Below are 13,205 nucleotides of genomic sequence, written 5' to 3'. Positions count from 1 at the left end.
ATGGTCTTCTAATTTTAATTGATAAGACCATTGTAATTAATAAGTTGATACTGAATTAAATTGTTGTTAATGTCAGTCTCGATTTTAACTTTCAATATTTGCATACCATTAGATTGAATATCTGCACAATTCCTAAACTAACATGCATTATTAGGCCAAAGCTGAGTTCCATGATAAGACACACATTAACAAGTTCAGCTCCGGAAGGTTTTGCCCCTTTCCTGACCAGGCCATTTTTTGCGATACTGCACTGCATTGCTTTAACTGACACATGTGCTGGCATGCGACACTGTACCCAAATAAAACAAATTTTATTTTTTCCTACAATTCGAGCTTTCCTTTGGTGGTATTTGATCACCTCCTGTGATTTTTTTTCTTTTTTTTTTTTTTTACCTTCTAAACAAAGACTGTTCATTTTGAAAAAAAATATTTTTACCTTTTCGCTATAAACCTATCGATATTACATAGGCAGACCGCCGTTCTGCCTCTCTATGAACGATCGTCGGGTTCTCAGCGGACATCGTGTCCACCAGACCTGCTGATTGTCTCCCGCTGTGTTCAATCACAGTGGGAGCAGGGCTCCGGCAGCGCTCACGCACCCCAGAGCCAAAGAAGATGAAGTACAGGTACGTGATTTTGCGCTTAAGGGCTGCCCTGCCGTAGTATATGTACGTGGGGCGGTTCTTAAGTGGTTAATGCAGCTTTGTATTCATTATTGCATCTTTAAATGCATTTAAATTGGGAGTAAACTCCTTTGGTTTATTTTCACCTCTAGGTAAGCCTATAATCAGGCTTACCTATAGGCACAGTAAATTTCTCCTAAAACGTGCACCGTTTAGGAGATGTTTACTTTAGAAGCAGCCGGTGATGTCACCAACGCATGCGCTCTAAAGGAACATGCCTGTGCCGCAAACAGTGACGTCATCGCTGCTTGGCCATTCATACTGCCGAAACCCGCGAACTCGGAAGGAAGACTGGATGAAGATGGAAGGACCTACAGCGGTGACTGCCGCTGGAGGGCTTTGTTTTTAGGTAAGTCAGTCATAATGTGCTAGTTATTGGTATCCCCAGAGAGTCTGTACTCAGTTTAAACCCTTTTGCAGTCCCTGTATGGCAGAGCTGAGACTGGGGGAAGTAAATAGTGCAAGGAGCCAATGTGTTCAGCAGTGCAAAATACATTCTGAAGAACAAAGCAGACTAACAGAAATTAGCTCATCACTCTGCTGCTCTCCCTCCACTGTCCAGTCAGGATGGGGAGGAGACCTGCAAGTGTCTCCTTACAGCAGGGTTTCCCAATTATTTTTTCCCGTGGAACCCTTTGACATGGTATAGCAAAAGTTTAGAACCCCAACAAAAAAATGTGTGCCGTAGAGTAGCGCAGCGCAAACCTTTGAATGTGTAATGTTCTCTTTTTGATGGCAAATTCTTTTTATATCTGGTTTATAACTGGTAAGCACTGCACCTTTCACATCCCCCCCCCCCACACAGCGTGATCAATGGCAATACATTAACCCCCCTCATGCTGCATAATACAAATAACATTAGCAGTTAACCACTTTCCTACCCATCACCGTACATATACTGCAACAGGGTGGTAGCTACAGGTGTACGTCATTGCCTGTTTCTGGTGTATGCCCCTGTTCTAGCAGAATAGCGCTACCTATCAGATTCTGCAACTGGAAGTGACGTTCAGCCAAGAACAACTTACTGTGCATGCACCATGCGTTGCAACATGGCCGCTATGTGTTCCAATTGGTTTCCTAATGTGACAGAACATGAAGCAGCGGCGGACATCTTCTTATAAAGTCTTGAATTGTACATTGCACGGTTGCAGAATCCGATTGGTAGCGCTGTTCTGATAGAACAGGGGCATACACCAGAAACAGGCAGTGACATACACCTGTAGCTGCCACCCTGTCACAGTATATGTACTGTTAGGGGTCGGCAAGTGGTTAATTGCCAATGGTATTTGTATTATGCAGCATGAGAGGGTTAATGTATTGCCACAGATAACTAATGCATTAGTGACCGACCAGTGGCAGTTAATGAACCCCTTTGAGCTCCATTAGTGCAACCAGTGTCAGTGTTAACACTGGTTGCACTAATGCAGCAAAAAGGGTTTAATTAACTGCCACTGGTCGGTCACTAATGCATCCGTGAGCAGTGGCAATACATTAACCCCCCCTCCTGCTGTATAATACAAATACCATCTGTAATTGCCTCAAGCCAAGAAAATTTGATTTTATGGGCCAAGTAAATCAATGGTTTGTGAAACAATTTATACATTTATTGAGTAGAATTTATATAGAACAAAGTATCGTAACACTTGGGTTATAGACCCATTGTGGTAGTGAGAAAGATTAGAAGGGTGATACAGTGATATGGTGACATGTGAATATATCCTTCTGTTGGTCCACGCTAAAGATTTCAGCTTGGAGTCCGTGAAGGAATATCCAAATTCCAACCCGTTTTGGCTTACAGGTATAGTGCCTTTATACCTGTAAGCCGAAACGCATTGGTATTTGGATATTCCTTCACGGACTCCAAGCTGAAATCTTTAGCGTGGACCAACAGAAGGATATATTCACATGTCACCATATCACTGTATCACCCTTCTAATCTTTCTCACTACCACAATGGGTCTATAACCCAAGTGTCACGATACTTTGTTCTATATAAATTCTACTCAATAAATGTATAAATTGTTTCACAAACCATTGATTTACTTGGCCCATAAAATCCCATTTTTTTGGCTTGAGGCACCAAACCCACTGAAAAAATATTTACCAGGGATGATGGCCAGACCAGCACTTTAGGTCTGGGAATCGCATCTTTCATACCATCGGTAATTAACCTCCCCTCATCCTCAATCTCTCCCGCCCCCCATCCAGATAGTTAATGATAGAATGATAGAAATTTGCTTACTTGTGGGATTAACAGTGCTTGGTTCCTCCTCGGCACTGCGCCTCCTCCAGGGCACAGCTTCGGCAGGCGGCCAACTCTCTGCTCCTCTCATCTTGGTCCTTTTAAATCCTGCCATCGGTCGTCGGCCGACATCACTACGTGACTACAGAGCCCCTGTCAGGTGGGTATCTCTGCTGACAGGGAAGTGAAGGTTAAGCCCCATTACCCCCCCCCCCCCCCGTACCTGCCCTGCTTTTTCCGACCTTCCAGAAACAGCAGGTAGCGGCGGCCATCTTTGATGTGGCAAAATGCCACGGAACCCTAGGAACACAAATTGGGAAACACTGCTTTACAGAAATAAATCCCTACTATCCTCCAAGGACCTTGCCCCCCTTTTTTTTTTTTTTTTTTTTTGATCTGTTGTCTACATGCGTAGCTGCACACCAGTTATGACACCAGCAATTTTATGGTGAGAGCTAACTTGAACATGCTGGCAATCGTGACTGTTCTCACCAGAGGCATGGCTTGAGTGTAGAATACAATGCACACGTGCTAGTAGGCAGGATGTAAAAATTTGCAGACAACCATATTGTTTTTTATTAAGGATTTAATAACATTTATTGAACTTTGAAAATAATCGGCCTGCCCTGCTAGATGAAGTTGTGCTGTGTGGGACAGTGTAGTTCTCTGAATGGAATGAACTGAAATACAAATTGTTTGGCAGGTGAAACTGCTCCCTTTTTTTTTTTTTAATCAGTGTATTATGCCATTTTGCATTTTTGTTTACAAGAGTAAACCGCTGTAAGATGATTGAACCTAAATGTATTTTGCTAAGGTTTACTTACGGTAATTTGCCACATTATTAATAATGCAAATTTATAAATTTGTTTGCTCAAGTCATCTGACCTTTGTGGTAGGTTATAATATTGTAGTATTTGTATAGCCAATAAAGCGTTTATAGAGGGTTAGAACCCCCTGCCATTTTTGCGATCTCTGCACCATTGGAGAGATTACCCTTTTATTTTGTGCGCTAGGGATGCAATGGGAAGTAAAGGTAAAGCTATTCAAAATTCCCAGTCACAGGATTGTGTCTCTATTGGAAGATTCCCCTTGCCTCTTGTTTTCAGGATAGCTGTCCTTTTTTTTTTTTTTTTTTTTCTCTTGTCTCTGACAACTCTTTACATTTACGATTGGCTCTCCTATCCAAATATAAGAGGGGAAAAAAAAAAGCTTTGGCTTAAAGTAATTGTAAATGCATGAATTTTTTTTTAAATTCAAAATAACAAACATGTCATATTTACCTGTTCGGTGCAATGGTTTTGTTTGCACAGAGCAGCCCTGATCCCCCCCTCTACTTGGGTCCTCTGCTGGCCCTCCTGTCTCTCCCCCTGCTGAGTGCCCCCAGAGCGAGCCACTTTTCACTGAAAAACCCAGCCTGGCTCAGCCCCTGCCCCCTCCTCACTGGCTGTGTTTGACAGCAGCGGGAGCCAATGAGCAGGGAGAGAGCCTCTGCTCCCGTGCACAATGCTGGATTGAGATCAGGCTCAGGTGGGTATAAGAGGCTGGGGGGGGGGGGGGGGTGAGCTGCATGCAGGTTTTTACCTTAATGCAGACAAGGCATAATAAGGTAAAAAACCTGCTGCCTTTTAGAACCACTTTAAATCACTTAAATCAACATTGCTTTTTTAATTGCATGTTTTTTTCCTAACATAGGGGGGTCCTTCATTCCAATCCAATGGATTATGCTTGGGGAGCTAATGGCCTTGATACCATAATTACACAGGTATTTCCTAATTCTTTGTATTGAAGTTATGTGGAAAGCTAGTGATTATTCTTGCAAAGGTGTCATCCTATTTCCTCTTTCCCCCTAGTTACTTAACCAGTTTGAGAATACGGGTCCTCCACCTGCAGATAATGAGAAGATTCAAGCCCTTCCAACAATTCAGATAACAGAGGAGCATGTGGGTGAGTATCTGAAATGGTTGATTTAAGGACCATTTTTTGTGAAATACAGATATTCATGGGCATTTAAATGTGCAGACATGAACTACTAATGGAAGATAAAAAATACATTGATTAAAGATGAGCTAAGTCAGTGCATATGTCGGATACTTTTCAAGTAAATTGTCATTCTCCTGAAAGTGTTTTTCTAAAGTATCCATATTCAAGTTAAGAAGGTAAAAAAATGTCAAAATGTTGTCTTTTAGTGGGTAACTAATAATTATCATAATGAAAAAATAATCAGATCACCATGAAAAATAATCGGTTCACCAATTTAAATTCCTGAAAGTAAAATGTAACATTGACTCTATAATTACTCCTACCTGTCACCCTAAAATATATTCTGCTGCTTCTCCTGAGTACAGAGATGCCACATGTGTGAGACTTTTTGGGAGCCTAGCTGTGTACGGGACCCCGAAAACCAATCACCACCTTCAGGTTTTCTAATGGTTTTCTAATTCTCGGTGGCTGCGGGCCACAGCTTGTGCTAGCCACCGCACCAGCTTGAACTGCACTTATGGGACTCGCCACATCACCAAGTGTTACTGCAGTGCTGGTTTGTCTACAACCAAGGTGTACTAGGCTGCTGGTGCTTGCCAGTTCACCAGAAGTTTGAGCGACACTAGTACCAACACTTTGCTGCATACGAGCACTCTGCGATCTCTGCACCTCAGCAACTCCAGAACGGGGTCAGGGTACGCCTGACCTTAGCAGGGACCCCTCCATCGTCAGAGCGATCTGTCAGGGAGCCACTGCTCTCTACAGGTTCGTATACTGACCCAAATTCTGCCAGTGAGGCTTCCCCATCGCTCTCATCTGACATGGACACCTATCCTGTAGGCCTCTTCACTAGTGTACCTCCGTTTAGACATTTTAGCCACTAAATTTATAGGTCCCTAGTGCGACTTGCAGGTAAAAAAGCACCTGATTGTCAAGGACTATTTGAAACGCTACAAAAAAAAAAAACTGCTAGTGCTAGTAGAGATCAGGCCTGAGTATGCTAACACTGCGGTTTTGTGTGATGTGTTTTTGGAAGTGACCGTAATCTATTGATTACTGCACTTGCCTGGGTGGGGTGGGGTTGGTATGGGCAGAGGGGCTAAACGCAGGTGCTGGCAGGTGTTGTGGCTGATCCTGCTAACGCTGCATTTTGGGAACCTTAAACTATTGGGGACACTAGTATAGTTCTGATCAGATCAAAGATATTGATCCGTTCAGATACTATACTAGTAATAGAGGTGTTTAGTGTGTGTTACTGGTAATCAAAGGGTTAAATTATATTTCTAACTATGCGGCAGGGGTCTGCGCTGTCCTAGACTGAAGCTAACTAGCGTTAACGCTAACTAATGCCACCTGTGACACTAATATTTGTGATCAGAAAAAAACTGTACACTATAAAAGTGACACACTGACAGGGCAATGAAGGGGTTAACTGGGGGTGATCAAGGGTTAAATCTTTTTTTTTTTGGGGGGGGGGGTGGCGGATACCCTAAACCTATTTGGGACCAAAACTAACTTTCGCTAAAGCCCCGTACACACGTACCGATCGTCGGCATACAAATGTTCCTCTTTTCTCCCCGGGATGTCGGTGTCTGTTGAAAAGTGCAAAGACAGCACAAGGACAGCACAAGAATTTTGTCTGCAGACTTCAGCTGACTGCAGAAGTGATGTCATGTAATGGTTAACTTTCCCTGTGTTTTTAATTTTCTGAGCATGCCCAGTCTTGCAAATCTGCGGTCTGTCGGCCGAATTCTGTACTGACAGGCGAACAATCGTCCGTTCTGGTGTCCGCAGACAAAAATTTTCATGTTTGCACGAAAGACTTTTGTCCACGGATTGTGCGCAGACATCTGTCGGAGGCACCATACTAACACGCCTACAATCGGCAGATCTTTCGTCCGCCGACGTTTGTATGCCGACGATCGGTACGTGTGTACGGGCCTTTACGCTAAATGAAGTCACAAGGCACACTATTACAGAAATCAGCAAAACCGCTATATACTGTAAAAAGTTTGCACTGTGACAGGGGGTATAGGGGTTAACTGGGGGGGTGATAGGGGGGTTAATGTGCCTAGCTAGGGGTGTGTATATGTGCTGTTGGGTGTACTCACGTTTGATCCTCTTTTCTCTCGCGCTGGAATCCAAAAGGACTCCTGGAGGGAAGAGAGGACCTTTTCCTGTGCCTGTGTTTACATTGCACAGGTCGGTCTGGGATTGGTCTGAACCGATTGCCAGGCCCAGGCCAAAAATCATTTGCCTGGACCTGATGACTGATTGGTTCTGTACTGAATCAGACCATTGCGGGGACTGAGGGTGCGCAGGAGCGCGCCCCAGAGCCCTGGGAGCAAGCTACGTGGCCCTACGTCACTCTGCCTGTGGGAGCCAGCTTGCCGCCGTAAATATACAGAAGGCAATCGGCAACTGGGTAAAGTGTTGAGCATGTGCTGTGTTTTCACCATCTTTGCTTCTTGGGCTACCCGAGCACTACATGGCAGTAGTGGTGATAAGGGGCAGTCCGGGAGGTTGAGAGCGTCCAATGATGAGGCAAAGAATTTTCTCTACCCCTTGTAATCACTTTCAGCCGAGATAGGCCTTGCCTGCACAGTATGAGTGGGGCGGTGCACATCCTGGACACCATGATGTGTACTTTAAAGAACTAAAAAATTAGCACTGAGGAAAGATTAGAGGAACTGAATTCTCTCTTGAGAAGAGGAGATTAAGGGGGATATAATCAACATGTATAAATAAATACATAAGGGGTCCATATAGTGAACTGGGTGGCGGTGTTCACTTTAAGGTCGTCACAGAGGACAAGGGGGCACTCTGTACGTCTAGAGGAAGAGATTTTGTCTCCAAATACAGAAAGGTTTCTTCACAGTAAGAGCTGTGAAAATGTGGAATAGATTCCCTCCAGAGGTGGTTCTGGCTAGCTCACTAGATTGCTTTAAAAAAAGCCTGGATACTTTCCTAAGTGTACATAATATAAGTGGGTACTAATATTTATAGGTAAAGTTGATCCAGGGAGTATTCTATTGCCTCTCGGGGATCAAGAAGGAATTTTTTCCCCTGCTATAGCAAATTGGATCATGCTTTGCTGGGGTTTTTCGCCTTCCTCTGGATCAACTGCGGGTATAGGATTGTGTATATGGGATTGTATAGTTGTTTTCTTTACTGTTTTTTTGTTTATTGGTTGAGCCAGATGGACTTGTGTCTTTTCTCTCAACCTAACTATGTAATTATGTAAGCTCTTGTTCACATTTGACTGAATTTCTAACGCTTAACAAACCCTCCTATAGTGTTAGTATGGACATTAGACTTGCTTTAATGAGTTTTAGTATGGGTATTAGGCAATTTACAAGTGTTACTGAGCAATTAAAAATGCTCCCCAAATGCGCTATGGGCAGTTCTGAAGTGTTTGACGAGTGTTAAGGCGCATTAAAACTGCTCCACATACAACTATTCCATTACAGTTAGAAAGCTAATCTTAACGCACCGCAACTGCCTGGCAGAGCATTTGCGAAGCGTTACCATAGACTTAAATGGGAGGGTTGAAAGGCTTCAAACGCCTGACTCGACATGGGATTTTAATTTTGAAGTGATGCTAATGCTTCATGTTTATCATGTGAACAGCAATATGTGCTGTCTTTTGTATCTTGTGCATAGGCGTTTGAGGGGCATTTTTAATGCCTCTCAAATGCCTGCTTCTAATGCCAGTGTGAACTCAGCCTTACAGTAATGAAAAGTAGCTAACACAATATGTGGTATTCTATATAAATCCTTTTAAACAAAATGAAATATAGTGCTAATCAAACCTATAAAAAATATATAATCCCTAAAGAGATCCTTAAATTACTTTAGGACACACAAACACACAATATGAGGAAGTAAAGTGATATGTAATGTACTGTTAGTCCATACAAAAGTCCGCCACATGAATAAGTGCAATACTATGAAAATCTTCCAACGTGCTCTTCACATCACCTCCACATCACCATAGTGACCAGTTATAGGCTTACTATGAAGCCATGCCACCCTGTATAAGAGTAGTCAAAGATCGCTCATTGTAATAAAAAGTTCCTGCAGCTCCTCTCCTCTTTACTCCACAAAAATCTATTTTTCTTTTGTTCACTGACGGAACTAGCTCCATGTCTTCTAGACCAGTGTTTCTTAACTCCGGTCCTCAGGGCACACTAACAGGCCAGATTTTAAGTATTACCTTGGGGAGATGCAGACTAGAATACTGCAATTACTGAGCAGCAAATGATATCACCTGTGATGTATTTCAGTTTTCTTGCAAACTTGGCCTGTTTGTGTGCCCTGAGGACCGGAGTTGAGAAACACTGTTCTAGACCATTGGGCTTATGCTGCTCTCTTTTCAGGAGTCGGACTAGGCGGAAACAATTGTGGGTACATCCCTGAGGCAGTCCAAGAGGGTATACCATCACTTCCTGCTAAAGGACTTGTTTTTTCTGTCTAGTCAGGAGTAAGGACCTGGCTCTCTGCAGGGATCTGCGGTCCTGGCATTCTTTCCTTTTTTTAAATTGAATTTTTTACTTTTCTTATTTTTGTTCCTGTGTGAACTACTGAACGACTGATCTACCTTTTGTAGGTGACAGTCTCTTCTGTGCCTCTATGGAAGAGATCATTAGGGGCTAACGGGAGATAAGAGTACATTACTCCCGCAGGTTTCTAGGGGTAAGGAACCTCGTATACGTGGTCCTTTTTTTCTCAGCTCACAAGCGGCCCTTTAGTCTGTCTGGATTGCAGGAAAATGGTTGGAGATCCACCCGTAACTTTGTGGGAATCTCCAAGAGACCCTGGAATGGTAAGTCGAAGGTGGGCACCACCGGTTCCACAGACAAGCTTTCCCCAGCCTGAAGGGGCACCCTCACCCACTGGGGTGGGGGGACATTTTCACCTTTTTCTGGAACTGTGGACCTTGCTCATTCAGGACAAATGGGTCAATGAGTTGGTTTGGTTACAAGATCGAGTTTCGGTCCTTGCCTCCAGCAAGGTTCTTTCCTTCCAGCTTGGGCCTGTCTCCCGATCGGCTACAAGGCTTTTCGGAGCAGTGCAGGACCCATTAGCACAAGGAGTTATTGTGCCGGTTGCAGAGTTGGAACGTTTTCAAGGTTTTTATTCAAATCTGTTTACAGTTCCCAGGAAGGAAGGCAACGTTGGTCCGATCTTGGATCTCAAGGTTCTGAACCACTTTGTGCAGTTTCAGAAATTTGGGATGGAGTCCATTCGCAGTGTAGTAGCTTACCTCAATTAAGGGGATCTTCTGGCTTCTATCTATCTCAAGGACATTTTACCTTCATATTCCAGTATATGTCAGGCATCAACGTTTTCTTTGTTTTGCCGTGAGCGAGGAGTACTATCAATTCGTGGCGTTCCCTTTGGTCTCACCTCAGCTCCTCGGGTGTTCACAAACATTTTGGCCCCAGTGCTGGCCTTGCTGCGGCAGAAGGGGCTCGCGGTACTGGTTTACCTGGACGATCTGCTTCTGCATGCAGTCTTCTTCGGCTCTAGAAGCCGACTTGGACATCACTGTGCAAACTCTTCAGGAGTTCAGACGGACACTGAATTTTCAGAAATCGGCTTTGATTCCGTCCACCAAGCTGGACTACTTGGGTCTGACACTGGGCTCCGCGTTGGCCTGGGTGTTTCTTCCACAGACTAAACTTCTGAAGCTACAGGATGCGATTCGGCTCCAGTTTCCACCTTCCAGGCGGTTCCCTTTGGTCAGTTCCTTACCAGACCTCTGCAAAAAGATTCTAGCCAAATGTAACAATGATCCACTGTCTTTTAACGATCTGATCCTGGTGAGTCAGGGTACCAGGTGGGTCTCTACTATGGTGACTCCGCTCCCCGGCGCTTCGCCTGGGAAAATCCTTTCTTCCCCTGTATTGGACTGTAGACACCACAGATGCCACTCTGTCCGGGTGGGGAAGTGTCTTGGGAGTGTACTCGGCCCAAGGTGCTTGTACTCGAGAGGAGTCCAGTCTGCTGATCAACATCCTGGAGATTCGGATGATCAGGCTTTGTCTGACTCAGTAGACAGATTGTCTGCAGGGACACCCTGTGAGGATACAATCGGACAATGCCACGGCTGTGGCATGGGTCAATCATCAAGGGGGCACAAGGAGTGCCCTGGCGGCCCGGGAAGTAGCCGGTATCTTGAGGTGGGCAGAACTATATGTTCTGGCCCTTTCTGCTGTGCACGTTTCGGGGGTAGAGAATCGGCGATCATATCGGTCAGCAGACGTTGAATTCAGGAGAATTGTCTCTTCGCCCGGATGAGTTTCATCAGTTATGCCTTTGGTGGGGGACACCTGATGTGGACCTGTTGGCCTCCTGTCTCAACAGGAAGGTGCAGAGGTTCGTGTCCAGGTCTCTGGCGGATGCTACAGACGCACTGGTGGCCCCTTGGGGTCAATATCATCTGATTTACACCTTTCCTCCAATGCGACTTCTGTCGAGACTGCTACGCAGAATCGAGGTGAAAAGGATTCCAGTCATTCTGGTGGCCCTGGATTGGCCTTGCCTGGTAAGGCTGGTAGCAGACGTCCCTTGGAAACTTCCTCTCGGAAAAGATCTTCTGTCTCGGACCAATCTTCCATCCTGTTTTACAGTCTCTGGCTTTAACGGCCTGGCTATTGAAAGCCATGTGCTGATAGACAGAGTGCTGTCTTGAGTCAGTGAATCCTATTTTGTTAAAAGCTAGGAAATCTACTTCCGGGAAAGTTTATCATAGAGTTTGGAAGGCGTACATTACTTGGTGTGTGTGTCGGGGGGGGGGGGGGGGGTTCTCCCCATTCCTTTTGTGTCTCGCCATTTCTCTGTTTGGACACAGCACACCCACCCCTCTAAGGAGTTTTGATACTTCTAATATGGCTTGCTACTAAACTGAATACCTGGAGCAGAGAGGAGGGTCATATACCAGCTGAGAACTGTCCATGGGCGTAGCCAAGTGTTTTTTGTTCTACCTAGTCCTACTCCTGGAGGAGGCCATATATCCCAGTAGTTATGGTTTATGGCGCACTGTGTCGAACTCGGAGAAATAGATTTTATCATGAGTAAAAAAATCCCTTTTCTCTTACGTCCTCTGACAGTCGCCGCCTGTTCAATCAGCCTTCACTAGTGGGTAATGGCTCCCTCTGCAGGAGTCTTTTTTGGGGACACTCTTGAGTTAATCAAGGGGCTTACGGGGGGTAAGAGTACTCTTTTGCCTCAAGCCTCTAAGGGAAGTCTGTCCGTGCTAAGCGGGGGCCTTCTTTTAAAGCTCAGCGTGGGTTCTTTCGGGGCACAGGATAAAGGAAAATCTTTCAAGCCCTCCGGTGGTCACAAGAAACCGTGGTTGGGTAAGCCAAAGGCTGGTTCGGCAGCCCAGTCCACCTCTTCAGGGGCGCCCTCATCCTTTTTTTTAGGGGTGGGTGGATGTCTGCATTGCTTTCAGGAACCCTGGTTGTCCAGAATTCAGGACTTTGGGTGGGTTCAGGAAGTGATTCGTTCAGGGTACAAGATCGAGTTTCGATCTCGCCCCGCAGACAGGTTCTTTCCATCAAATCTCCATCTGACTCCCGATCGTTTCAGAGATCTCATGGGGGTCGGTACAAGATCTGCTCGCCCAAGGAGCAGCGCTGTATTTTGGCCTAGGCCAAAAAGGCCTAGGGCGGCACTTTGCAGAGGGGCAGCAAAAAAATACATCCCCCCCTCCACCTGAGACTATTGGCCACTGGTTGCTAGAGCCATCTCTCTCTCTCTCTCTCTCTCTCTCTCTCGTTCTCTCTCTCTCTCGTTCTCTCTCTCTCTCTCTCTCTCGTTCTCTCTCTCTCTCTCGTTCTCTCTCTCTCTCTCGTTCTCTCTCTCTCTCTCTCTCGTTCTCTCTCTCTCTCTCTCGTTCTCTCTCTCTCTCTCTCGTTCTCTCTCTCTCTCTCTCTCTCGTTCTCTCTCTCTCTCTCTCTCGTTCTCTCTCTCTCTCTCTCTCGTTCTCTCTCTCTCTCTCTCTCGTTCTCTCTCTCTCTCTCTCTCGTTCTCTCTCTCTCTCTCTCTCGTTCTCTCTCTCTCTCTCTCTCTCGTTCTCTCTCTCTCTCTCTCTCGTTCTCTCTCTCTCTCTCTCTCTCTCTCTCGTTCTCTCTCTCTCTCTCTCTCTCGTTCTCTCTCTCTCTCTCTCTCTCTCGTTCTCTCTCTCTCTCTCTCTCTCGTTCTCTCTCTCTCTCTCTCTCTCTCGTTCTCTCTCTCTTCTCTCTCTCTCGTTCTCATCTCTCTCTCTCTCTCTCTTCTCATCCGCCCTCGGT

The 13,205-nt window shown here is 45.3% G+C and overlaps 1 protein-coding gene across 1 annotated transcript in view; it reads left to right on the top strand.

Moving 5' to 3' along the window:
- The window catches only part of RNF126 (ring finger protein 126), a 213,661-nt gene that overhangs the window by 123,814 nt on the left and 76,642 nt on the right, over positions 1–13,205 (top strand). The window contains exons 6-7 of the mRNA XM_082261204.1: positions 4,618–4,687; positions 4,776–4,869. Of these exons, the coding sequence (XP_082117330.1) occupies positions 4,618–4,687; positions 4,776–4,869 (164 nt within the window). The remainder of the gene's footprint in view (positions 1–4,617; positions 4,688–4,775; positions 4,870–13,205) is intronic.

Source organism: Pelophylax lessonae (genome assembly GCF_965119305.1).
Source record: "Pelophylax lessonae genome assembly, chromosome: 1".
Lineage (NCBI taxonomy): Eukaryota > Metazoa > Chordata > Amphibia > Anura > Ranidae > Pelophylax > Pelophylax lessonae.
This window is presented reverse-complemented; position numbering and strand designations above follow the sequence as displayed.